Source organism: Accipiter gentilis, chromosome 18 (assembly GCF_929443795.1).
Source record: "Accipiter gentilis chromosome 18, bAccGen1.1, whole genome shotgun sequence".
NCBI classification, from domain to species: domain Eukaryota; kingdom Metazoa; phylum Chordata; class Aves; order Accipitriformes; family Accipitridae; genus Astur; species Astur gentilis.
The window spans coordinates 23,791,531-23,818,445 of NC_064897.1; the positions used below are offsets into that span (position 1 = coordinate 23,791,531).

At 38.6% G+C, this 26,915-nt stretch overlaps 2 protein-coding genes across 10 annotated transcripts in view; one reads left to right on the forward strand and one right to left on the reverse strand.

The window, feature by feature from the left end:
* Positions 1–13,291, forward strand: part of WASHC4 (WASH complex subunit 4) — a 42,525-nt gene extending 29,234 nt beyond the window's left edge. For 3 of the 5 annotated variants that reach the window (XM_049822464.1, XM_049822466.1, XM_049822467.1), the window contains 11 exons: positions 10–84; positions 710–814; positions 2,347–2,481; positions 3,243–3,351; positions 4,049–4,115; positions 4,809–4,895; positions 5,434–5,581; positions 6,869–6,965; positions 7,451–7,647; positions 8,605–8,704; positions 10,005–13,291. In XM_049822464.1, coding sequence (XP_049678421.1) covers positions 10–84; positions 710–814; positions 2,347–2,481; positions 3,243–3,351; positions 4,049–4,115; positions 4,809–4,895; positions 5,434–5,581; positions 6,869–6,965; positions 7,451–7,647; positions 8,605–8,704; positions 10,005–10,072 — 1,188 coding nt within the window. In that variant the 3' untranslated portion in view covers positions 10,073–13,291. Of the gene's footprint in view, positions 1–9; positions 85–709; positions 815–2,346; positions 2,482–3,242; positions 3,352–4,048; positions 4,116–4,797; positions 4,896–5,433; positions 5,582–6,868; positions 6,966–7,450; positions 7,648–8,604; positions 8,705–10,004 lie in introns of those variants that run through there. The other 2 variants (XM_049822465.1, XM_049822468.1) reach the window with 2 other exon arrangements.
* A 14-nt stretch (positions 13,292–13,305) lies between these two features.
* The window catches only part of APPL2 (adaptor protein, phosphotyrosine interacting with PH domain and leucine zipper 2), a 40,369-nt gene continuing 26,759 nt past the window's right edge, over positions 13,306–26,915 (reverse strand). For 4 of the 5 annotated variants that reach the window (XM_049822475.1, XM_049822472.1, XM_049822473.1 and 1 more), the window contains 12 exons: positions 23,078–23,236; positions 21,786–21,974; positions 21,426–21,468; positions 21,289–21,345; positions 21,086–21,174; positions 19,302–19,454; positions 19,132–19,184; positions 17,473–17,647; positions 16,753–16,789; positions 16,483–16,623; positions 15,723–15,770; positions 13,306–14,884 (listed from right to left, as the gene is read on the reverse strand). In XM_049822475.1, the coding sequence (XP_049678432.1) occupies positions 14,756–14,884; positions 15,723–15,770; positions 16,483–16,623; positions 16,753–16,789; positions 17,473–17,647; positions 19,132–19,184; positions 19,302–19,454; positions 21,086–21,174; positions 21,289–21,345; positions 21,426–21,468; positions 21,786–21,974; positions 23,078–23,236 (1,273 nt within the window). In that variant the 3' untranslated portion in view covers positions 13,306–14,755. Of the gene's footprint in view, positions 14,885–15,722; positions 15,771–16,482; positions 16,624–16,752; positions 16,790–17,472; positions 17,648–18,445; positions 18,615–19,131; positions 19,185–19,301; positions 19,455–21,085; positions 21,175–21,288; positions 21,346–21,425; positions 21,469–21,785; positions 21,975–23,077; positions 23,237–26,915 lie in introns of those variants that run through there. The other variant, XR_007508772.1, reaches the window with a different exon arrangement.

A 26,915-nucleotide genomic window follows, 5' to 3' on the forward strand; every position in this document is an offset into this window, starting at 1 on the left:
TTGTTTCAGGGTCTGGATGTTTTGGAAATCATGAGAAATATTCATGTTTTTGTATCCCGCTACCTCTACAATCTGAATAATCAGGTAAGGTACATCCCATACTTTTTTCCTGGATTTGGCTCTGATTTGAAGGGTTTGAGAAATGCAGAGTAGTATATATGTAAGAAAAACCCAAGCTGAACATACATAATAACAAGCTGTAAAATAGCTATTGCTGCTCTAGAAAAACATCTTTTGGGGATGCTGTAGATAGGTCTCAGAGAATGTTCTAAGCATATTTTGAGTACAGTGTGCCAGTAGGATCACTCCATGTCAAATATTCCAATGAAGCTAGGAGAAGGCAGCAAAGATAACTGGGTGCTCTATAAGGACATACTAAATATATGACTTTTCAACTTGAAGAAAGGGTATCTGAAAATGGGTTATTAGAGAGATGAAGTAGTGAATGACATGGAGAACATGTACAGGGAACAAACCTTTGTGGTTTCTCACTGTGTGAAAATGAGGAGCCCACTACAAAAATGCGCAGCTTCCTTCAAGAAAAGGAAGTATTTTTTTTCTCATAGCACATAATTCAGTAGTGGAACTCATTGTCATGGTATATAGTGGGGTCAAAAGTACAAAATAGGGAATGGGCTACCTAGATTGATAATTTATCACAGAATCAGTTTTGGGTAAATAACCTCATTTTTCCCCTCCTGCCTTTCAGATCTTCATTGAAAGAACAAGTAATAACAAACACTTGAACACTATCAATATCCGACACATTGCTAATTCAATTCGAACTCACGGAACAGGAATAATGAACACAACAGTGAGTATCTTTTGGACTGCTGTTGGATTTTTTTTTAATAGTGCACAAAAGCTTCCAAACTCTTGTATCTCCTAATGGTTTATTTGGTTGTGCAATTTTAATAATGCAATAATAATGTTCTGTGTGTGCATTAAAAAAAAAATCAGTTCTTGGATGTGATACAAATCAATGTCGCAATCTCTTGAGACGTATGCCACTTCCAGTTGTTACATAAAAGTTAATGAAGAGATCTAAAAACACATCAATGATGATATAGATGTTCTGGTGGGACTCTGGATTTCAGTAAAGATAAATAATACTTATCAAACTAGCATAGTAAAATTTCAATTTCTAAGCTGTCTACGTAAATTAGCATGCTCTAAGTTTCTCCTCATTAACACTTAGTAGATGGATACTTTTACTGCAGTTAAAGCAAATCTTGAAGAAATGCAATGTTAATTTTTTTTAAGTTCCTCTTGTAATTGTTAAGCTAATCCTCAGCTTTTCAATCTGCAAAATAAAAGCTACAGATCTCTGATCATTTATTGGAAGGCTGTGACTTCTTACTGCCATGCTTTTAATGTCTGTAGCGTAGGTGGTCATTTTAACTAGCCAAAGGCATTTACCTCTTTGCAAGATAGATAAGGGCACTTTCTGTGGCATGCCTACTGCAGCAGGAAGGTATCACTGTGGTTCCCAGGTTGGTGCTTTCCAATCTGCTGCTCAACTTCTTTCTACCTCTTTGCTGTTTTTTTTCCCATTCTTCTGGCCCTATCAAAAAAAACCCAAAAAACCCAAACAAACAAAAACAACAAAAAACCCAAACAAAACAACAACAACAAAACTTGCTGAAATATTGAACCCACTGTCCAGTTACTATATAAAAGCAGCGATGATTAGAAAAGTAAGGTTTTCATGATTTCTTGCACTATTGGAAGTAACTTCCCTTGTGCTATTCTTCTGAGAATGGGGATATCAGTTACTCAAAAATATGCTGTTACTCACTTTATTTCCTGGTGTTGTAGATTTAGTCACTTCTGACTGAGTAAAGTTATTTATGCAGACATAAGAAGTAGTTGAGTTGCATAGGGTGGGAGTGTGCTTCTGCCTTATGGAGAAGTGTTTTACAAAACTCGGAGGAAGTGAAAAGATGTGTCGGGAGATTATGCAGATGCCACAGCTTGACTGAGGAAGTTGAGCTTGTCTGCCCTTTTCAACTTCAAAATGTTTGTATTGCTTCAAAAGGACAGTTACAGGATATTCCAAACACAAACTAATGGCTGTGTAGGGCAGGTCATCAAACTGAAATAGCTAACTTGTCCCTTGGTCCCCCTGCCCTTCCTGGAAGAGAGTATGCCTTCCAGGAGAAGGGTTTTCTTTATTCTTTTAAACCAGTGAAATTGAAATGATAAGTTGAGAATAAAAAAATTGAAGTAAACTGAGTAGAAGTTTCCATATACATACAAGTGACTTGGTAATCTACTGAAGATGGGTTCCTAGATAGGCTTGTTATTTTACTAACTTTCTTGATCTGACTTTTTTTTTTCTTCTAGGTAAATTTCACTTACCAGTTTTTGAGGAAAAAGTTTTATATTTTTAGCCAGTTCATGTATGATGAACATATTAAATCCAGACTTATCAAAGACATCAGATTCTTCAGGGAAGTCAAGGATCAAAATGATCACAAGGTATAGTAATTTTTGAAGGATTGAGAGTAACTTGGCTAAAAGAAGTGTTATCTTCATGTGACTGAAGGTGCACCAAACCATAACATTTCTATTTAAATGCGCATCTTCAGACAAAGTGACAGCTTTTGTCCTAGCAAAATGTAGTGATATATATGTCTGTATTCAGAATGGCTTTGTTTCATTCTGGCTGCTCTGTAAATATGAGGTAGGCTAAAATCATTCTCTTGGTGACCTGAAAATGATCATTTGATGGAGTCATAATCCATTGGAGGTTCTAAACTTCTGTTCCAAATAATGCTTAACAGTTGTTTTCTGTTTTGGATAATAAGATTATTCAAATTGAATCCAAAATGATGTGAATGTGTAGCACTTATTCCAGTATGTCAAGATTTGGGGACTGGGGTGTCATCTTCCATACCGGAAAATTGATATCTCAAAAATGCAAGAGACAATGTATTTAGCAAAATAGACTGCCAGCTTCTTTGTATTTCAAGTGCTTATTTTTTTTTTACTTTCTTGTTTACAGTAACACTTCTGTTTCACTTCTCAGCTTGCAGAAGTGACTTAGCTAAATTACTTTTGTGAACTAATATAGACAGGCAGGTGTATAATTTATAAAAAAAAAAAAAAACAGAACAAAAACCAAGCTGTAGATGTGAGGTAGGAATACATTGCAAATATAATTGTATTGATAAAATGAAAAAAAAAATTTTTAAAGATAGGTAATTATTCTTACAAATTATTCTAAAATATTTTTCTAGTATCCATTTGAAAGAGCAGATAAATTCAACCGTGGCATCAGGAAACTTGGAATAACCCCGGATGGCCAGAGCTATCTTGACCAGTTCAGACAACTCATAAGTCAAATTGGTATGAAATGCTATCTAAGAAAATGTTATAAATGTTATTAAATGGAAGAGATCTTCATTGTCTAGTAACTGAACTTTTAGCTCAGGCTAAAACTAGATTTAACTCCAGTCAGATGGAAAGTACTTTACTTGTAGCCCATGTGAAATAAATACTCTCATCTAATCACACAGAAGTGGCCCTTGCAAGTATAGCTACAGCTTGCATTGATCCCCATTTCCTTTTAAGTTCTTTTCTTTGTTATGAACTGACTTTTATCCAGATTTTTTTACACTCATAGTAAAAAAATATTACTCGTAAGGTCATATATTTCAGAAAATGGCCATATATCCAGCTGAAGTAACTTTGATGCATGACATTACAATGGTATTTTCAGCTACTGGTGCTGTAGATGCAAGTTCAGATCAGTCCTGCACAAGTGTTTAATGGGCCCAGTGGAAAGAGTGTACTATTTGGCCCTTATGCTATCACAAAAGTGAACACAACCTTGCTGGATGATGCATTTGTGGTTTATTTCTCTACTTAGACTTTTGATATCAGGGTTCAGTGTAACTTTTTTAAATTTGGCTTTCAGAACAGTTTCTTTGCCAGAACTATATGGCAACTTTAATTTACACTTTGGAGGTTATAGGAGTTATGAAGCATGTGTATGTATTTAAGTAATTATAAATTACTTCCTTGTTTTTTCTTGTTTTTAAAGGCAACGCTATGGGTTATGTACGAATGATAAGATCTGGTGGACTTCACTGCTGTAGTAGTGCAATTAGGTACTTCCACAAATATTTAATTTTTCTGTTTGTTCCTTCTCATTCCTTTGCTCCCTATTCATGCTGATATTCCCTAGGTTCTTAGTCATCCCCCATAAATTTTGTAAAGGTCTGGTTTTATACCTTCATTCAAGCAGAATTATCAAAAAAAGTGCTAGAATTCAGAACTGTACAATCATTCCGTAAACCACTAAAAATCAAACAAATTCTATGGAAAAACTCTGCAAAAGAGTTAACAGAATGTACATGTAAGTTGTTAGGCGTTAATTAAGCCAGTAATTCTTGACATTAATCACTTTAAGGGTGCATTAAGGAAAAATAATACAAGCCTTAAGAAACTTGGAAAAAACATTTATTTGATACTTCTTTCTGTATAGATGATTGTCTGTGTTTATATAAGGTCATTAAAACAGTGACTTTTACATACAAAGAAACACTTGGTTTTCTTGCAAATAATAGTAAGCTTACAGTTATCAAGGGCAGCAAGTGCTAGAGAGGAGATGGTAGCCTGTAAAAGCAGAAGTACAAATAATGTGTGTGTAATAGTGGCTGGATAAGAATGGTATGGCAGATATGATATAACTTCAAGTAAGTAGTTTGAGCCCAGAAGACTAAATTAACTAAATTATAAATTATGGTAGATACTTCAGTGGATATAGTTGAGCATAATCCTAACAAACAGTAAGTTTTCAGGTTTGTTCCTGATCTGGAAGATATCGTTAACTTTGAAGAGCTGGTGAAAGAAGAAGGACTCTCGGAAGAAACACAAAAAGCAGCAAGGTACCCTAACATCATGCTTTTAAGGTCTCAGGCAGGGAATGGGATGAGAGAGTTGTAATTTCAAAGTTATAAATGCAGTTATTAGTTGCATTTTTTTGTGTGTGTGTTAACAGTTCAACTGACTTTATACAAAAATATTTGCTTTTCTTTAAAGCAGAGAAAGTAGAAGCAGTTGTTTTAAGAATGCGAAGTGACATTGGTACTAATAGACTGTTAGAACCAGGTTTCTTGATAAAATCCTTGTGACTTAAAGGCTAACAAACTTTACTCACCACATGCCTGACATCTACTTTCAGAATGTTCGGGGCCTTAGGAAAAACAGATGCAAGTATTCTATTCATAGACCTTTTTTGAGGAAAATTAAACCAAGAAAAATGATTCAAGGTGGCTGTAGAGCTAGGGTGTAATCTTGGACACTCTGGTCCGAATACTGGATTGTGAGTGTAGCGAAAGGGTGGAGAGGGTTGTTACCCCAAGGGGTGAGTGAGCAAAGTAACTTCTAGCAGAAACCGGATAACACATTGCTTATCCTTTGCAGGCAGTTGGATTCTGTCCTCGGTGACCTCGCGCGTAACTTTGCAGAAGGAACGGAGTACTTCAAAATGCTTGTGGATGTATTTGCTCCTGAGTTCCGCAGTCCAAAGAATATGCATTTGCGGAACTTCTATATAATTGTTCCCCCACTGGTTAGTATTTGCATTGTGGGTACCAGTACTTATTTTTTTTAAAAAGTATCAGATCAAGTTTGTGTTTACATATTTTGCATTACGCTGTTGACTACCATACTCTACTTTCTTTCCTGATTAAGTGGGATTGTTTTGAGCATGGCTTTGTTGATAGTAGTCCAGAGCCATGTTTTTCTTTATTTACATCAATTCATGTATTAGCACTCAAAAGGTAACTTTAAAAACTACTTCAAATTTAGAGAAGCCAAGATGAAAAAGGAGGAATGGGAACATCAAGGATGAAGGGAGTTTAAAACCATGTTCTTTGGCGCTTGTGTGTGTGCTTGCAGCATCACATTAGGTATCTTCACACTCTTTTAATGCCATGTTCTATTGCAATTGGACCTGCTTTTGCTAATAAGCTTTGTTTAGAAAGAGTCCAACTGAATTGGTGATGCACACGTGAGTGCAGCACTCTGGGCATTGGGAAGCAGTTCAGTTGGAAGGCCTAGACAATCTTAAGATTGATGTTAACATCCCATTTTAGAAACTAATTTTGGAATGTCGATGAGCCGTGAACTTAAGAGTGTGAGAGGATAGGTATGTCATGGTGATAGAAGTGAGGGAAAGTAAAAGCTCATGATAAATATTTTGTTCTTTTTTTTTCTTCCCTTTTGTGGAGTTTTTTCTGACAAATACATTTTCAGGAATATACCACCCATTTTGGTTTTAAAAAGGCATTTCAGTGTAGCTAACTTTGAAACTGTCACAGGGTTTTGAGAAGTTGTTAATGTACACATGTTTCCGTGTCTCAAGTGGTTATTGTATACACATACCCATCGCTCGACATGCCTACCTGGATGTATTGTTCAACATCATCATAAATGTAAGACTATTGAAATATTTTTACTGTATTCTAAATAGAGTGAAATAACATACTGTAGCTTTAAAACACTAATATCTTTAAGCTTTCCAGAACCTGGGCTATTTGAATTATCCTTTACTTGTTTACAAGTTTACCTCTAGTAATCACCAAGAGAATGCAAAGTAATAGTCTAATGAGAACAGTGAAGATGTACCTTTGGTTTTTTTACTTATGCATATGCAAACATTTTCCAAAGCTTAACTTATTTCCTTCCCCCAAAAATCTAGAAAAGGGACAAGTTTTCATGCAAAAATGCCTAATGCAGGGAGACGTGATTAGCATAGTTTTGGGTGTGGAATTATAAGTAACAGCATGTATGTAAATACCTTTTAAAACTTGTGACTCTCTCCTGATGATTCCAAGACAGCTTTTCACTCTTTCAGACCCTCAATTTTGTAGAGCATTCGATCAGTTGCAAGGAGAAATTGAACAAGAAGAACAAAAGTGGAGCAGCTTTCACTGATGATGGGTTTGCCATGGGTAAGTTTCAGCACACTGACTAGCCTTTGGGTAAGCCAACACAATGGGTATTTGCAGGAGAAGTTTTGTTCAGATTTTGTGTGTTCACATAATTAAAAATTCCATAATTTAAATTTGGGTTGTCTTGGCTTCAGCACAGTGGATTTGTGGGCTATTGTTGTGTTCAGAATCTCCTAAGCATGGAATAGCTGAGATAGGAGCAGACAGTTTTGTAGTATGTTGGTGCTCCCCAATTTCTTTCAAAACTTGCAGATCTCAGCAGATGAGAAGGTGTACAAGTCTTTGAATAAGTTGTGAGGTTTTAAAAAATGGAAGCTTGTTCTTTGTTATGATTTTTTTTCCTGTTAGATTTAATTGTAAATTAATTGCAATTTAAATTTTCTATGTGTGGGAATTATCAGCTTAGGCTGATCCATTAAAGACATTCACAAAATGTTTTACAAATTGCATGTTGACTTTGGTACGTGTTTTGTTAATGACTATAGGTGTGGCTTACATTCTGAAGCTTTTGGATCAGTACCAGGAGTTTGATTCTCTGCATTGGTTCCAGTCTGTTAGAGAGAAATATGTGAAGGAAATAAGAGCAGTAGCTAAGCAACAGAATGTGCAGTCCACTAATCAAGATGAAAAACTACTACAAACTATGAACCTTACACACAAGCGACTGGAAGTTTGTTTACAGGTATAGCATGGGTCTAGTTATCTGTTCTGTATTGAGTTCTGCACTTACCCATCACAATTCAGGTATCTATTTTCTGACAGAGCTTATCGAGAGCAAAAACCACAGAGCATTGTCTACAGCAACAATGCAAAAAGAGCATAAAGACTTGAGATGTATGATCCAAAGGGGATGTCATTAAGTGTGTGTTATATTTGAGTGAGGCAGGAGCCTGACCTGGTTGATTGGAAGTCTTTGTCCCATGGAGTTTGAAATCTAATGCAGCTAAAACCTAAATGGTTAAATAGGAGAGAATAACGTTTTGGTTAAATTTCTCATAACAAAGATTTTACGTAACACTGAAAGATGCATTTGAATTTTGAAGCATAGCAGTTCAGGTTTCATTGATGGTGTAAATGCTTTCTCTCTCTGCTCTTGATTTGAGGAGGCTATGGGACAAATCTGTAGATGGCTATTTATAAATAGCCCATGATTATATTCTGGGAAAGCATATCTGTTGTTGAAATAGATAAAGCTCTGTATGTCCTTATGACTCCCATGAGCGTGCATGGTGTTTGCTCCTCTGTTAAAAAACCCCTCGCATCACTGAACCTTGTTCAGAAACTGATCAAGCTTGTGGTCACTTAAATTATTGGCTTGCATGATTTTCCATGGGCAAGTTGCTCCAAATTCTCACTGCTGCTACAAACCTCATTTTCAGCTTCAGTAGATTAGCGACAGATTTATTGCACTGATGCTGCTTTACTTAAATTAGCCTTTAAAGTTTTTGGCTGCTGTTTGCTTTGTAAAATGCATGTGAACAAGATATGAATGGAGGAAGATTTTTTCAAAAGCATTTAAGTGATTTACATACTGAAATGTAGTTGCCTTTTAGATGCTTCTGAAAAATCCTGTTTATATCTGTCTACAAATTTATTCTTGTGAAACACTGATGGTCCTCTTCTGTATCTTTTACCTTAGGAATTTGAACTCCTTTATTTCTCATTAAGTAGCGCAAGAATTTTTTTCAGAGCAGATAAAACTGCAGCAGAAGAAAACCAGGAAAAGAAAGAAAAAGAAGGTGGGTGAATGCTATACATAGAACATTTTGGCTCATAAGACTGTGTGCCTTAGTAGGTGAAGGTGCTTTTTTTCTTTTTCCCATAGCTGCTTTCTTGCTAGTGTGTTGATTTCAGTATTCCAGAAAGAGTTTTATGAGGTCAGAGGTGATTGAGGAGTCCAGAACAGCTCACAGAGGCCTTCTTTGGAATGGGTGAATTTCAAACTGGGCTTCAGGCGGACCGGGGGAATGGACCAAAAAATCCCCAAACCACAAAAAAGTCAACCAACCCCCAAAAATCTGGGACAGGCAGAATTGCATATTTGCAGTAATATTAAATTCGGTAACTTCAGCATCATACTTGCCCTCTCAATTACCAGTTTTGACAATGATGGCCTCTTCTGCACAACCTTAGCTGGTGTGAAATAAACTGATGGTTTTCACTTGTTGTTTACCAGCTGTTTTTCAACTTATGTAGGCAGATGATGCAGATACTACAGGTGACTTTCAGATGTTTATGATACGTTTTGATCTACTATTGAATTATATTCAAAGGGTAGGATCTTAATTTGTGGTATGGTCTCTTGACTAGGTAACATGGGTATTTTGTGCTTTATATTCATGCTTATATATTCTCCCTCATGAATTTTGGAAGATTCTCTTGGGTATGGGAAAGTTCTTTTCAAAGAAATGAGAGTGCTCCCAAGGATTAAGAAACAGAAGTGCAGTTCAGTCAGAAGTTACTTAAACTCAGGTAGCAGTATATTAACAATGGAATTGGTAAATAATTTTCCACTGTGGTTCTGACAAAGGCACAAGCGACCTGTAAGATTACAGTCATTAGAGCCAAAGATCAGTTTTCTTCTGTACTAGGAACACAGTTCTAGGAGAGCATTCTGCAGGACATCAGTTACTTAATTATATTTTAGGTTAAATAATCACTGTTGTGATATGTATTCAGTTCCCTGAAAAATGGGTTTTGTGGTGAGAAAAGCTTGAAATGCATACCAGAGTGAAAGGTTTTGAATGTGATAGTATCTTTGCCTTCTACTGTAATATTTGGACTTGGACTCTCCAAAATGTGTTAGCATGTATGTGTAATCTTTACACAAGTTCTACTGATTGAAGAAACCTTTCGCCCCAAATACAGATTTTGTCATAGGGCCAGGACCCTTTGTGCTGGAAGGTCAGTTTGCATATGCTGACCACAGTATAATGTATCAAGTGTGTGATGACATCGGCATAATACATATGCTAACACTTTTGGGTTTACTGCCCTGAATAAAATATTAAACATGATCCATGTCTTTATTTTTTGTAGAAGAATCTGTTAAAGCAAGCAATGGAGATCTTGCCAACTCTACGCCTGCAGATCCTGTTGTGAAATGATATGGCTGGTACGGGTGATGATTACATACTCAAATAATTCATGTTCTTGTCGTTACCAGTAACGCTCTGTAGGGGTAAAAGCTCTAGATTTACTTGCTCTGTTAAACCCAACAGAAAATGTACAGTAGTATGCTAGCATCCAGTGAGGCTAGGTCAGTGTTTGTCTATATTTCCAGTAGAAACTCCTATTTTTCAGGAGTCTGCATTATTTACAGCACTTTCTTTAGATTGAAAATAATTATCTAAAATGTTGACCTTGGAGGTAGTTATTTTAAAGTACAGATGTGCAGATGAAAAAAATGTTACTAATTTTTAGATGCATTCTTGCATCTCTAACATAGCATTAAAAAAAAACCTCATAGGCCATTGGTCTAAGATTTGAACTGGTGCACCTCTTCAACCAGAAAAAAGTGAATGAAGATATTGTGTGTATCTGTTGTCCAAAAGAGTAATTCAGACTTGTTTTTACGCAGTCCTGTTGTATTTAATGCAGTCACAGATTACACTGGAGGTATAACAGTGTATGTTGTGAGTGTATGTTCAAGCTATTACACAAAATGGAAATCTTTATTAATGTTTTATTCCACAAACCCTTATTATTCCTATAGATATTATTTGCATTGTGGGAACTTAGGATCCTATCAGGCATTTATTTTCCCCTGTTGTTTTTTTCCCCCATATCAGAGAATGGGAAAACCAGAAAAGTTAACATAATAAATTACTTCTCATTTCATACCGAAGGTCTGATTTGCATCTACAGAAGTAAGGAAATCCAGAGCCAGGACAGAACCACAATCAGCTCTTCCTTTTATGACCAGACACTGTGTGATGGGTGTCTGTAACTATTAAGTGATCTTACACTTCATGAATATGTTGTGCCTAATTGCAAGTTTCAGCCTCAATTCTGTATTTCCTAGCCTTTGTAGGTCTGTTGTACTGTCTGTGTTGTTCATACAGTCTTACATGCCTGATTATTAACAATAATTGCACTGCAGGCTTCAGAAGCTGCTGAACACTGTGAGAACTCTGTATAAATACAACATCTGTTAATGCCTGCAAGTAGAGGTTCTAGATTGTGCAAGAGTTACTCTGATTTTTAACTTAAGTAGCTAGACTTGGCTTAAAAGTAAACACCACTTTCATTAAAAGATATAGTTGTGTTTAATCTCCCAGAACATAAAACACCTGTAGGACTTACTAACTAGAATAAACTATTCCAGTCAGTCCAACTGAGAATTACTTTGGGGTGGAGGGGGGGGTGGTTGGCACTCTTAGCTATATTTTGAGACTGTACTTGCCAGCTTCTTTCATCTCTTCTAATTATAAAAAAAGACAATGTTTTAATGGTTAAAATTGTTCCACCCACCCTTGGGTCGCTGGTTAAGACAACTCCTGACCTACTTCTGCTTTGCCCTTTCCTGCCAGTCACTTCAACATTCAGAAAGCTAGGACAAATGTTTTGTTGCAGCTGGAAAGACCAGACTGGTAGGAAAGTCCTTTCGCTGGTTCTGAAAACATGACACAGAAGCTTCATGGACTGTTTAAATCAGCTGGGCTCATTAAAGTTTTTATTTTTAATTCATTGTAATTGCAGAGACTGCCCTAAAGAATGCTGCATTACTTGATTTGTATTTTTGCTTTTTTATTTTGATAGGGGTTTTTTTTGTAATTTGTGTACACTTCCTTTTTTGACCAAGTTGTGCTGGCACTGAACACTCAGTAGCACCGCTGAGATCAGCATTTTTGCTGCTGCTGCTAATTTCCATGCTGTTGCACTTGCAGTGTATGTATTTCCATATTAGCTCATCTGAAGTCACGTAAATCCTTGGCTTGGAGTGGCCAAGCATCACGTTTCCTTCTTCCCCAGCAACTGCAGAATCACGTGTAGATGGTGTTCAATTTCCCCCAGGATGGACTTGCTCGGTAGCTACGTACAGCCAAGGCGTGACCTGTGCTCTAGTAAAATCTGCACTTGTATTTTCCCTTCTGGTTTTTTTGGAAAGAGACTATCTTGGATAGGTAATACTCTGCAGTTGAACACAAATTGAACTGTGCATTTTCTTAATGCACGGTGGTTAACAAATTCCTGTGGTTCTGGTGATGGGAAGTCTACAGGAAAGACGTAAACCTGTTTTTATAGAACCCTGTTTAATCTGGGAGACCTGAATGTATACTTTGTGGCAAAAATATACCCATGCACACAGATATGTACAGTGATAACAGCTGTTCTTGCTAAAATACAGGATTGTAGTTTATATTTCCTTCTCTTTGTCATGTAGCAGCATATACATGCAGAAAACTTTTCTCATCTGAAATAGAAGGTGGATCCTGGAGTTGGATGCCACGCATGCCTCAGTGAGAGTCACATTAAATCCTTCCCTCCTCCCCACAAGGATCTGTAAGAGGTGCAAAATTCTTGCTGTGGTGCTACTACTATTTGCATTGCTTTTGCCCTCCTGTTTCGATTATAGGAACACTATGGACCCTAATGGGTTTTTCTGGAGATGAGATGATGGAGCTAAAACAAAAAATCCCCCAAACTAACCTGACCATGCTCACTCAAAATTCCCAGAGGTGATAAAAGGAAAGTGAGGATGAGGAGTTTGCTGCAGGGACAGAGAACAGATCTGTTCTTTATTTTCCTTCAAGACAGGGGCAGGACAGGCTGAAGGCCAGTCTCCCTCCCTGAGAAGGCAGCTGCCACCACTGCCCTTGCGTGTCCAGCCTTGTGACAAGGCTGTCACGCGTAGAAGTGGTAGCAGCTGCTCTCCCACAGGTCTTGCAACCTGCTTCTGCCATGGTGCTGCACCCCTGGAGGCAGGGGCTGCCCTGCCCTTCCTCTGTGCAGCATCGTGGTTGGGGGGAGCGGAGCGCAGCTGAGCCGCACTGGTGTAAGCGATGGCCCCAGCAGCACCCAAATGATCTGTGCTTGACTGGGGAACAAAGGGCTGGTGCTGAAGGGCAGGTTCTGGAGGTCCTAATGTGGTCTGTAATCAGAAGTAAATTTGAGTTTTCATCTGATGTCCATCAACAACAGCTGTTTTCAGCTTCTCAGGTACAAAGGACCAAATGTAACACTTAATGTTTCCTAACTCATTGTACAAAAGGGTATTTTGTTACCTCGGTCTCTTTGGTTTGTGAGTAGAGAACATTATGTACATAAACCTGTGTTAATAAATGCAATTTTGAGAACCTTATTCTTAGTGTCTTCAGTAACATCAGCTCACCAGGTGTTCATGTTTTTTGATAAGACAGCTTCAACTTTTATTTATGAAGAAGTTTTTGTGTCAGTTACTAACAGTTTTCTTCCATGGTTCTTTTAAACATTCAATAGCCAGCTAAACTAAATTTATTCCATGTCAAACACTTGCAAACAGGGATCGTTCAGGTGCTGTAGCACAGATTCTGCTTACAGAAAATCTAGTTTTCTAGTAAGTGATTGAGAAGAGTTAAATTAAAAGTTTGAGGAATTTCAGCCACACTTGTTCAAATTACCTTACCTTGATTAATACAAACTATGCCACAGATTATAGCCCCCCTTCCCCCCCAAACTACTGTTTATTTTGTTTATTTTTGTTTGTTCTTGCAAAGTATAGTTTCATGTTTTCATGTTAAATGGGAGGGGGAAAAAAATCTAAACTTATTAGCCAAATATAGCTAGTGTCTAATTTTAGGAAGGTACTATGAAACTAGTCAATACATTGTAGACTTACAATCTAGCTTTTTATTGCTCAGTTTCTTAAAACCAAAGATTGCTGGTAGTTTCAGCTGTTGCATGTCACCATAATGTTAAAAATACAAAGAATTCTTATTACAAAAGTACTTATTTGTCCTACAATTATCATCTCTGACAACTTAACTTTTAAGAAACCTAACCATAGAAAAACTGCACAGGACTAACATGCCACATTTGTTGACTACTTCTGATGTTTGCATGTCAGTGGTATTTAGAATAATAAATCAAGGGGTACATTATGTCCATTATTTAATTACAGAACATGAGTGCAGTCCCCATGAAGGTACGAGTAGGCACTTAGATTTGTTTTGTAAGCTTACTCTAGATGCAATATAAAAATAGATTATATTAATAGGAAAAATTTAGTGTTTAACAAATTGTTTTGTAAATAGGCTAGCACAAAAGATAAATCTTGTTACACTTAAAACTAGACTAAAAATAACTTCATCTGAAAATAAAGTAAATAGTGCATTTTTAACCTTCATTCAGATGCACATAATCATGCAAACTATGAAAACTGACTACGGCAGGAAATTTGAGGCCTGATAGTTGTTGAAGGAGCTGCCAGCTTACAGCTTGCACTCATTTCAGTGGAATTGTAGGCTGCTGGCACTGTAAATCTGAAGAAGTGAGATTAACCCTTTGTGGCCAAGAGCTGTGCTGTCCTAACTACCAGCAGCAAGGGGCTAATGCTGAAACATTCCCAGAGATTGTCAGCTTCCCAGGCAGACCTACACCTGACAGTCACAAATGCAAAAAGCCTCAAAGGTCAAGTCCTGCTGTTGTTCCATTGTACATCCAGAGGAAGCTCCACTGGAAGGACGCCACGCTCTCCCCAGCAGGAAGACAGAAGTTGGCCTCGGATGACTGAAAACCAGAGATTCTTGCAAAACAGCTCCCTGCTTTTCCTGCTCCCACACAGGCTGCAAGGAAACGACAGGAGCTTTTTACGCTTCTGACTCCTCCCCTTCTTCGTGTATGGTTCCATCCTCTTCTGACTGATCATTCAGAAGCATGAACTTTCCATCGTTTGTTAATGGCACAGACTTCATTAGCTGAGCTAATGCTTCTGGGTCCTGAAGAAAAACAAATGAGAGTTCAGCAGGCAGCAACAGTCTTGGAAGAGCACACTGTTTTCCCAGTACTTCTTGTTAAGGCTTTGCAATTTTTTTTTATTTTTTTTTATGACAATCTTTAGTCTAAAGGTTTGAAACATAAACAATCCCTTTTGGTGCAGTAAAACCACCCCTTAGGTATATAAGAAAAAAAAAAAGAAGTAATTCATTCTGAGCCTTTATTTTGCTGTTCTTATCTGGTATTGACAAAATTACTGAAAAACATGGAGAAAAATAACTAAATAAATTATTTTTTATACCTGTGCTTATTGCCTGCAACTAAAAGCTCATTCCCCCAACTTGTTCTGAAATCTTAGCAGCGACAATATAGAGCATGTATTAACGTATCAGCATCACATCTTTATACAGATAAACTTTGCCATTCGTTTTAAGTAGAAAAACACTGTGTGTTTTTCATCCTTAAGGGAGGAAGGAATATGAGTTTCTAAAAGTGAAACAGCCATGTGTGTTACTTACAGGTCATCCCAAAGAGTGAGTTTGGTGGTTTTTTTAAAGCTTTGCTCACAGCTTCCTTTCAAACAAGAACTACTAGATTTGTACAGTTCTGAATTTGATTACAGTGGGAAATTTTAGCTGAAATCAAGCTACTGCAAAGTCCAACTGAGTTTATTTTTGCATGAACTACTGCAGGGCTGTGTTAAATAATGTCTGCCAAACTTTGTCATTAGGAGAAATAGCAGTTCTTTTTTCTTAGGCCCACCAGAGGTAGCTGGACCGTGCAACCGAAAGCAGAGTATGATGTATCACAGCACACACATGCGGAATGAAACAAACTTACCTTTTGTGCCTCAATGATTTCCTTTCCCAAGCTAATGGCATAGCAAATCTAAAAAAAAAAGAAATATATGTAACATTCAGGTTTGGTTTGGTTTTTTGTTCCTTAAGGGAGACTAAAACATAGAAGTGTCAATGCAAACTTAAGTCTTAAGAACAGGTCTAAAAGCAGAGGTGGAATACCAATTCACTATGCTAACTACATAAAAATAAAACTGCCTTAGGTTCTGCTTCAAAGCTCACTTAGGCTGGTAAATTTTTTTACTCAGTTAGTTTTATTCACCAAACTTAATTGCCAAACCTGGGGGATATTTTCCAGTGCATGTAAGAGTTTTAGTGTTTTAAGACAGAAATTCTCCAGCACATTCCTTATTTCTAATAATCTGTTATTATCATATGCAGCAAGCACCCAGCAGCGTTAACACAGGATGGCTGTCTTGTCTTTGAAAGCTTTATCGATGCATGTCTCAACACGGCTGATGCTGATTTTTGTTAGTGCTGGTGCCAGACACACACACTTTCCCCTCTCTCTTAACATTGGTATTAGCAATCACATCCTTTCCCCCTCGCTGCACATGCTGATGCATTATCTGTAAATTTGGTCCTTTTTAGACATAAGCTATCAAAGGCTTGCATGTTAAGGCATGTTTTCCTGGCAAGAAATCGAGCTGCTCTTGCTTCTGTAGCCCTGCTTCCCAGATGTGCAATCAAGAAGCCCAAGACCTGTCTTCTAAATAGAGTATTTTATTAAGTGTTATGCAAACCTTTTCCCCTTCTGTGTTGCTCTCAAAAATATATGCGCTCATGGATTCTTCTCCCAGAGTCTCGCTGAGATGGACCACAAAGCCAATCAGTCGCCTGTTATCCTGATGAGCAGCAAACTGTGTCACAGTGGCAAGTTCAAACTGGAAGAGTATAACAAAGAATTTATTTTTTTAACCAGAATTTAGTTAGCCTGGTCAAGAGCTCAAGTTCATGTCACTGAGTATTCAATGCTGTGGTAGAAAACCAAATTCAAAACAAAAGTTACTTACACTTGTTCGTGTAACTTGTGTTTGAGGATCTATTAACCTGCAATTATGTATAGGGGAAAAAAAAAAAGAAAGTAAATTAGAGTGATTCCTAGTAATTTCAGGGTGCTCTATAACAGTAAGGCAATCACTATAGCAATTTTACAGATGAGGAAACATCTGCACAGAATCAAATGCTTTATCTCCAATTTCAAGTCAGTTGATGGCAAGGTTCAACTCTAGACCCCGACTCTTGGCCACCCGGCACATACAGGCCATAGTATCTTTCTGAATCACTGATCTGGTCAGCATCCCGAGTGTGCGGGCTAACACACTAATATGCACAAGGACATAAAATGCACTCCAGCTGGCGTGAATGTCTTGTATCAACATATTCTACAGTGACAGTACTGACAACATGACAGTGATAGCTCTCTTGCTGTTAGTACATGTAAGGACAGAGAATATTCCAGTGTGGGGGGTTTTTTCAATCTTTTTCTGTATCTTTGCAGGCCCTTATAGTCCCACTGCATCCCCTAAATTTTGGTAGGATGTTCTTACAACTTAAGATGATGATTTCTACATACTACAGAGTAAGAAAAGAGACATTTTTACTAAGTAAAGTGAATCTCAGTATCTTGCTCCCTCAGAGAGTGTATTTCTTGGAAAAACAAAACCAGAAATACTTTACTAATCACAAGTTGTATGAAAACAGAATGTGACACGTTGAAGGTTTTACAGTACCTCAAGTTCTTGCTGGTGACCATGAGATGGGATTCAGTCATACGGAATATGTTGTGAATGGCACGAGCAGCTAACACTTGTCTCATAGCTTCATAAATCACCTCACTTGTTTCATCTGACTGAACAGCCATAGATCCTAAAAACCGAACTACGAACATCTGCTGCAAAAGTGAATCTGGAAGATAAAATGCATGACTTCCTTCACTGTGCTACTCCAATTTTCCAGTAGCTGAAGTTATCAATGAAATTATTTTTTTCACTTTGGAAATTCAACAGTAAACCTGCGGGTGGTGACTGTTGTGAGTAGTGACTTCCTGCTATGAGCCAGGCAGTGTCTGACCCAGTTTTAAACAGTGCTGGTGCTGGCAGCTAGCGGGGAGGGGGCAGGGCGTGGAAATCACAGTTGCTTGGCAGCTTTAAAAGTGTAACTGGTCCTTTATGCCTTATTTGATTAGCTAGTAAAATGCACTTGCCTATCTCGTTATCAGGTGCACTTAAACTGTGATAAGTTTATGATTGTGCACAAGCCTTGGCTTTCCCCAAATTAACTCCTATCTTTAAACCTTGTACATTGTTCACGTTCTTCTATGTTCTTCTGACCTTCCTTGCAGCTGGTTCCAATGAGATTTTTATTAAATCCTTCCTTGCTCATTGACTATCGCCATAAGACTCCTACCAAGTAGCCATCATTTGACCAGGCTCCGTTTACGGTTGTTGGTGAGCAAGGTAAAGCAGGATGACTCCTGCTGAACATGACTGTTCAAAGGCCACAACACCTGTGTCTGCGTTGCACAAGAGACCACAGAGAGCGTTAAGCATCAGCTTGAGCTGAGCTACGCAGATCCGCTTGTGCAGCCGGAGACGCAGGGCAGTCACCTCAGCAGCGTGCTCTCTCTCTGCGTGCTGCGGCTGCTGAGAGCGCGGAGGCACCTGCTTGTCACAGCTACTCTGCTGTCCTGCAGTGGGACGGCACCTGCAAGCGAGAGTGTTCAGACCAGTAGGTTCTGCTTTGGTTCTGCGAGTAGTTTCCTGACAGGGGCTGTGGGCTCCAGACAGCGGTTGTAACTGGCACAGCGGAAGAGAGCAGCCAGGGTCTGAGCCCTGCGTGTGCTGGTAGAGGCAGGTCTTTTGCTGGCATGTCACTGGGAGGAGGGAAAGGGGGCAGCAGTAAGAAACTCTTTTGCTGAAAGAGGCACATTGCTGCAGCTAGCTATATCCTGGGCCTCTGTGAGATTTAGATTGTGGATTTCAGAGTACACGTGGGTAAGAATGGCTACTATGCAGCCTCAAACTTGAGGCAGAATTATAATACAGTCCCATCAAACCCTTTCTAAAGAAGTCAACAGCTACTTTAGAAAAAAAAAAGAAAAGAAAAATTTAAGACAAAACCCAAGCAAACCAAATCTTTTTGCCTTTAAACATTTGAAATAAGCCTAAACTGGAATACAACTTGGACTGTCAAGGAAAAAGGTGTTTCTTTTCACAGGTAGAGATGTTTAAAAGACTGGCTTCTGAAAGGTAACTACCTTCAACTGTACTATGGGCCTGTTACCACTGCTCCATGGTGTCAGGTGCTTTCATTAAGAGACATTGGATAGCTCACAGCTGAATTAGGCCTAAAATCATGACTAATTTTGTCTGGAAAAACAAAGCACTGACCTTCCTCCTCATCTTTACTGCTGTCTTCAGATTCCCCAAATGGGTTTGCACGCCTATGAAATAAGAATAAAAACTAATTATGGATTCTGGTCACCACACACACACACTGCAGTACCCATTTTTGTCCCCTGAAATCACTCAAAGTGATCGATCACTGTCTCTGGTCATACCTGCCACCTCTGTTCTGGTCCAGGAATTCTGTGGCAGGCAGTACGATATCAAACTGAATTGGTGTTCCAGGAGCAATGAGTTGTGTGGAGTCTTGAATTCCAGCTGATTCACTGGGAATTATTTTATCATTTTCCATATTCCTTACATTCTGGCTAAAGTGAAAATGGAAAAAAATGTTTCAATCAATCAATGACACCCTATCTTTGCTCTGGAAGGGAGACAAGATTATTCAAAAATAAGTGGGATAGAATCACTATATGTAAACATAAATAAGAGTATTTTCCTATTTACCTGTTACCGAGGTCTCTAATAAAATCTCCATTTTATTTTTTTGTACCTGAAATTAATTAGGGAAAAAGTAAATGCTGGTACATTACACCTGAACGCAGACCAGCTCTGAGTGTGGGCAGGCTTTCGGCAATAGGTTGCTGTTTGCCTCCCTCCCCTCTAGCTGCTGTATGTACATCCCCATTATCAGTTCAAATAGCAGAGATGTGGACTTATGGCTACAGATGTAAATGGCAATCCTGACATCTTTTTAAGACCTTACTTGGCCATGGGCTTGTTACAATGTGATAGTTAAGAAGCAGCGTTACACACTGGGTTAGATTTCTTCCTGCACCTTTTCTCAAAGAGAATGAAATTCTAAGTATCCCACAGCTACAGAAGTCGTAACAATACACATCACTACACATGGTACACTGGGTTTATTAGCAGCATCCTTCTATTTCTAGAAAGCTTTCTGGTTGCACACAGATGTAAGAGTGACTTGGGAGATTATTTGTCAAAGAAATAGCTATTTCCTTTGGCCAGTGAAATAGCTGGCAATACTCTTCTATTTATAAATCTCTAATCAAAGTGAAACAGCTGTACTGTGAATAAAATTAGAAAGAAATTGACTGGCATTCTCCATGGCTATAGGGAATCTTTAGAATCTGTAAGCAATCATAATAAAGGAAATCATAAATCATAGCAAAGGCACTAGCCTGAGAGGCAGAAGATCTGGAAAAGGTTTGAATTTCTACAAGTAAGTATCTGAGTAAAAATTTAGAATTTTCTGACAAAACTAGCAGAGAAGTCTCTTCATGTTGAAGTCAGCGTGACACAAACTTGCCCTATTTTATTTATCACACTGCTTCTGAAAGCAGGATTTCAGTCCAGCACTGGGCTTGAAAGCCAACTCTGATGATGAAGTCTGAAGAACTCCCACTGAGCAAGATGCTAGGATCATGTGGACACAAAGAAATGATACACAGAATATGTATGTTGAATATAAGCCTATCCTAAATCATTATTAACAGTTTTTGAAGGAGGGGAGCTTTATTGATTGACCTGGATAAGCACAAGAGAACCATAGTAATTATTCTGACAGCTGTGTAAGGCATATTCCTGTGACAGAATGACAGGAACTGCTTGAGATAATATGCAAGAATATACTTACTTCAATGTATACTGGGGACTCTGCTGTATTACCTACATTACAAATCATTCCCTTACAGCAAAGCACTTACAAGTAAAGCATTGCATTTGTTTCTGAAGAAACAGCAATATCCCAACAGCAACCACAAGAAGCTTCAACGCTGTGATGTGGAGCAATAAGCATTACCCTCAACACTTAGCATCTCTTATGGCTATCAGTAGGAAACATCAGAAGTAGAGGAATTTGCTGGAACGCACAGGCTTGTAAAGCCAGGGCCTAGACAGGGCTTTCTCCTGGATGACGCCCCATAAAAAGAGCATGACTGAGCACAGAGTCTCTAGTCTGTGCAAGTGAGACTGTTACCTGGGGTGGTGAACTTCATGTTTTTTCCCAAAGCTGGTAATAGGAGTCACTGCCTGTAGGGCTGTCTGATTTAACTTGATTGCAGCTGCCTGTGAAAACAAGACCAAACAGCTCTTTTACACACGTACTTTACATTGCCATGTAAAGAACAATGGGAAAGCAAGTTGGAAGGAATGGACTGAAAGATGGAAACAAGCTCCCACCTCTGGATTGTCAGTGAGATAGATCTGTCTGGAGATGTTGTTGATGGCACATATCCACTGGAAGGGAAAAAAAATGAAATTGAACTCTTCGAGCTCATTTGTATACAAGAATAACAGCATTAAGAAAGTATTTTTACCTCCTCATATTCTTTCTTGCTTTCTGCTTGAAGGGTTATACCCCTAAAACATAAACATAGTGTATGAGTGCTAACAGTGGACACCAAGACTGTTTGACTCCAGGCCTTATAACAACATCACCAAGCTTTGTAACTATTAACCATCAAAGGAACAAAAATCACGAATAAGCTGTAGCTAAAGGATACTGCATGTGCTGTTCAGGCAGTTGTGGGGGAGGATGGGAAGGAACATGCTTTTAATTTGGAAACACCCTTCTGGAAACCCAAAAGGCTTACTATTATTGCAAGCATGTTTTACATGAAACAGCAGCTGAAAGGGTAGGTGTGACTGACTGTCCTCAAATAAAACCTGTCACATACGCTTTGCCTGTAGGAGTAGTGATCTGAAAGCAGTATCTTCTGTCTTCACAGTCTACAGCCATAACAGAGCAGTTGTCCAGGTCCTGAATCAATCCTCCAGCTACTGCTCCCCTTGGCTGACACATCAAGTTGCCACCTTGAGTGAAGAAATACAGTCTTTCCCAAGTTGTAGTCACCAGACCTGTTTTACTAAAGAGAAGACGCAGTAATAAAGACTCATTACTATTTAGAAATTACTCCGAACATATACGAAAGTGCAAACATATCCTGATGCTAATCTGAACTTTATGTTCAGCCTTGGAATTTTTTTTATTATAAGTCTCTGTTAAGAAGTAAAAGCAGCACCTACTCTTAGCAAAGACTAATCTTCAATGGAAGCTGAGGAATTAAACTAATTCCAAATATCCCAAGTTAAAAACATTCTCTGCAGTATCTCCTAGTTAAGGAATAAAAAAATTATTGGTATTAGCTGACATGAAATACTATTACGCTGGATTAAAAAAAAAAGTATTTTCAAGCTGAAGAGCAGCATGAGCAATTTTAGCACAAAGAATCATTAAAAAAAAAGCATCTTCTGCAAGTAGTATCTCAGAGTCCATCTTCTCCCTAGCTATGGAGTCCTATTATATTGTAATCCAGCTCTTAGAATGCTCTGAGAAATTAATAAATGTCCACTCACAAAAAAAAATTATTAGTCAAATAGAAATAAACTGATATTTAATCAATCACATAAACAGGGTTACTATATGCCACCAATATACATAGCTCCTGCAGAAGCTGATGAAAGATTTTATTTGGAAAAATCTGCAGAGGTAACTCTATGTATGGTATACATTCAAAGTTACACACTTATACTGTCCATAAAGCTTTTATTTATGTAAAGGAGGTAGTTTATGAAAACACATATTAACTACAAAATATAGCTGTTTATTTTTTTAAACACTGTCTTCTTTAGTCCTAAGAACTGGGAACAATCTGAACCCAGACCCATCAATTTCTAATTTTTAGCCACTTGAATGCAGGAAATCATACCTGTAAGTGAATTCAAACAGAAGTAAACTTCTGTTTTCAGGAAAAGAGTCTCAAAATGCCTCAAATTTAGTTTAGGCCTCTAAAACACATTTCTAAAGATGACAGAGATACTTAGGAGCTGAAAAGTACAGCTACCACAGTGATTCAGGGGCCTCAAACACCCTTACCTGAGGAGTTTTTGTGACCTTAAAAAAAAAAAAAAAAAAAGTACCCACTAGTCAGCAACTAAACAAACTGGAGAGTAGCAACAGTTGTCTTACTTTCTAAGATTAAGGTAGCCAGCCTTCTGGATGAGATTTCTATTGATAGCAGGTGAAGTTACATCAGAATCTGGGGTGTAAACAGATTCATTAACTGCAATTAAGTCCTGCTGGGATACCCTCATTTTTTCAGCTTCAGCATCCAGTTCTCCCTGTATGCTGGGAAAAAACAAGAACCCCAAAGCCATCATTAGTCAGTTTATACCAGGATATAGCTAACATCTGTAAGCCAAAATGAACAAAAATACCGGTTGAGATTATATTGGAGAGTAGTGCAAAGATAAAGTTTATTTTTAGAACAGATTTTATATGAAATATAATGTAATACTACATGTACAAGGCCTTCTCTAAGGACTAGATAAATCAGTGCAATTAGGAAACAATGGAAGGAAGAGGCATACAATAGGGAACTACCCCAAGAAAATGTCATCTGAGCCTAAAGAGACAAGGTGCATATGCCCTGAAAGTATTAACAACGGTTTAAGGAAAATATGGCTATCTTTGGCAGGCTGGCAGCAGAAGCACAGCCAGGATTTCCCCTTGCGCTTTACTTTGAAAGCCTAGCTTGAAGATGTTAATCTCATTATGTCTCATACAGTAGCTATGCTTTCTTTTTTGCAATTTATACTAAACATATTTATCTTATTTCCCCAAGCAGTATAGAGAGACTGTGATCAGAATTATGAGATTGTTTTGTAAGACTGAAATGAACACATGAGAAATGCATAAGTGCCAAGAGTGAAAAGTTGAGTTTATTTTTTTAGAGAGACAGCTTCTAAAAGCAATGCTTGTATGAATTTACACTGCTGAACATACATAGATGTTGCCCTGGTATAGCAGCACAGTTCAAAGTAGGCTTTACTATAGTATCTCTTGGCTTTCCAGAACTTTGCTTAATTCCTGCAACTGTGCAACATGCAGGAATTCCTGCCATAAGACCATCTATTAATTGCTCATTGTTTTTCAATAGGAAGTTTTCCACTAATTCAGAACAATACAATAACAAAATCTATACCTCAAGTCACATTTTAGCTTTAATGTTTCTTTATAATACTGTCTTCCACTTTGGTGTGATTCAGAAAATATCCTTTGTGCAGGGTGGCAAAACTGAGCTCTTTTTGAATGTATCTGTAAAAATCCAGTTTTCTGAAAGTGGTAGCTGTGAAAGGGTATCTGAGTGCAAAATTTAATTCAGAAAGTAAGTGATAATTCATTGCAGAAGCATCACACAGATATATACTGCAGTGCTGAATATCTACGTATTCATAATCTTCCTGTAAGACACATTTGGCATAAAGGGGGAAAGAGCAGCCATTTTACTGGAACAAGCAAGCAGAGAGATCAGTCATCATCACATGCCAGTGAAATACCTTCATCCTTTTTATTTCAGCTCTACTGCAAGACAATCATTGGGAGCCACTTAATTTTCAGAGGTTCCCACAGACCACTGGACAGTCCCATCATACCAATAAGCCTCCCTTGTTTCCATCAACCTCAGTAAGTCAGTGTTTCACTTGCAGACTCTTCCAATCAATACACATAAATTGAATGGGCATAATCAGAAAGCAACTAAAGGCCTGTCATTTTGAAAATGTGACATAATTAATACAATAATTTAAAAAAACCCCAAACTATTAGATAAATTATACATAAAAGGGCTTAGATCTCCACATCAGCTGCAAGCACTATTTGGTGCATCTGTGGATAAGGAAGTAGAAAATGGTTTTAGACCACCTGTTTGCACTGCCCTTCTGTGAACCTGAGGTCTGGCTACATGTCTGTGAAGTGAGGTCCTGAGGGAGATGATTAATGTTCCTGCAAGGCTGATTTCCATCATCTTCAAAAGTTCACCGCAGTCAGGGAAGGTTCCTAATGACTGAAAAAAAGCAAGTGGCACACCTGGCCTTTGAAACAGGCAAGTAAAACAATCTGGGGGAACTACAAGCCAGGCAGCCATACCTCAGTTCCTGGGAAAGTTACAGAGCAAATTCTCCAGTCATTTGCAAACACATGAAGGACGAGAAGGCAACTGGAAACAGTCAGCACAAATTTACCAAGGACAAATCATGCCTGACCACCCTGACTGCCTTCTGTGATGCAATGACTACCTTGGTGGACAAGAGAAGAGTGGTGGATGCCGTTTCACTTTAGTTCAGCAAGACCTTTTACACAGTCTCCCATAGTATCCTTATAGCCAAATTGGTGAAATACAAACTGGGGAAGTCTACTACAAGATGGGTAGAAAATATGGCTGGACTACTGAGCCCAAAGGGTTGTCATCAGTGAGACAAAGCCCAACTGGTACCCAGCTATTAGTGATGTTCCTCATGGGTCAATACTGAGGCTTACAGGTTTACAGTCTTTAGTAAGAGCTGGACAGCCCATAGGAGCAGATGATGCCACACTGGGAAGACTGATTGACAGATACGGTAGAGGGGAGGGCTGCTGTTCAGAGGGACCTTGACACGTTGCAGAAATGGGCAGACAGGAACCTCATGAAGTTCAGCAAAGACAAACACAAAGTCCTGCCTGGGATGGAATAATCCCATGCAACTGTAAAGGATGGGAGGCATCTGGATAGAAACCAACTCTCAGCAAAAGACCTGGGGGTCCTAGAGGACAATTTGAACATGAGCCAGCACCATGCCCTTGTGGCAAAAAAAGGACAGTCACATCCTTGGCTGCATGAGCAAGAGTATAGCCAGCGAGTCAAAGGAAGTAATCATTCCCATCTTGCAGGACTTGTGAGACTCCAGCAGGAGTACTGTGTCTAGTTTTGGTGCCCCAGCACATGAAAGACAGAAACAAAGTCAAGTGAACAGCCACCAAGATGGCTAAGGGGCCAGATCATGTGATGCAAGAAGAAGCTGCGAGAATTGTTTTTCACCCTCAGGAAATTAAGGGTAAGGGAGGGATCTTACTGCTAGCTTAACTACCTGATGGGAGGGTATACAGCAAATGGAGCTAGACCCTTCTTGGAGGTGTGCAGTGATAGGATGAGGGACAACAGACACAAGCTGTAACAGATACTGTGTGCCACGTGTGAGAGAGACAGAGATGCTCAAAATTTGACTGGACACAGTGCAGAGCACTCTGCTCTAACTGACCCTGCTCTCAGCAGAAGAGTGGACTAGATGACCTCTCAAGGTCCATACTGCAGCAGCTGTTCTTTGACTTTCAGAGAAACAATACTAGCAAGTATTTGATTTCTTTATTAACTTTCCCAAACTTGAGGAGTTATTAACTGTATCCAGGCTACTAGGAAAACTCATGGGGTGGGAACGTAAGAATACTTGTCAGTGCATACCTTAGAAAGTCATTAATACCCGCACCTATGCAATAAGGAATTTTCTCCCTACTTTCTGCCCAAGTGGTTAAACCTTTTGTAGAACATGAGCAAATAGCACAGGCTATACACAGCAGCACCAGAGTTCCATGTAGTCCACTATCCTGTCTCTCGCAGTGCCAAAATGCCTGTGGAAAAGTACAAGGCAATTACACATGATTCTTCCCCCGTTCTCCTCCCCAGTCTTTTGTAGAAATTAAGTGATATCCTGTAATGGTTGAAGTAATCTAGAGACACAGTGGTGCATTTCAGTCAGCACTAAGCAGTATCTGACTGGCCAGATGAAGAGTCACTCTTACATCGTGTTAGTCTGTTTCATGTTAGCTTATTTCCAGCTTTTCTGCATCTTTAGAAAGCTGAGACTTCCTAAGCTCCCAGATCACCTCCAAAATGAGACCAGCTGTGTGCATTGTACCACCTAGCCAAGTCATATGAGAGGCTGAGTCTTTATAACTCAGCTGAGTAATATCAGATCTGAATTAAATTAGACCA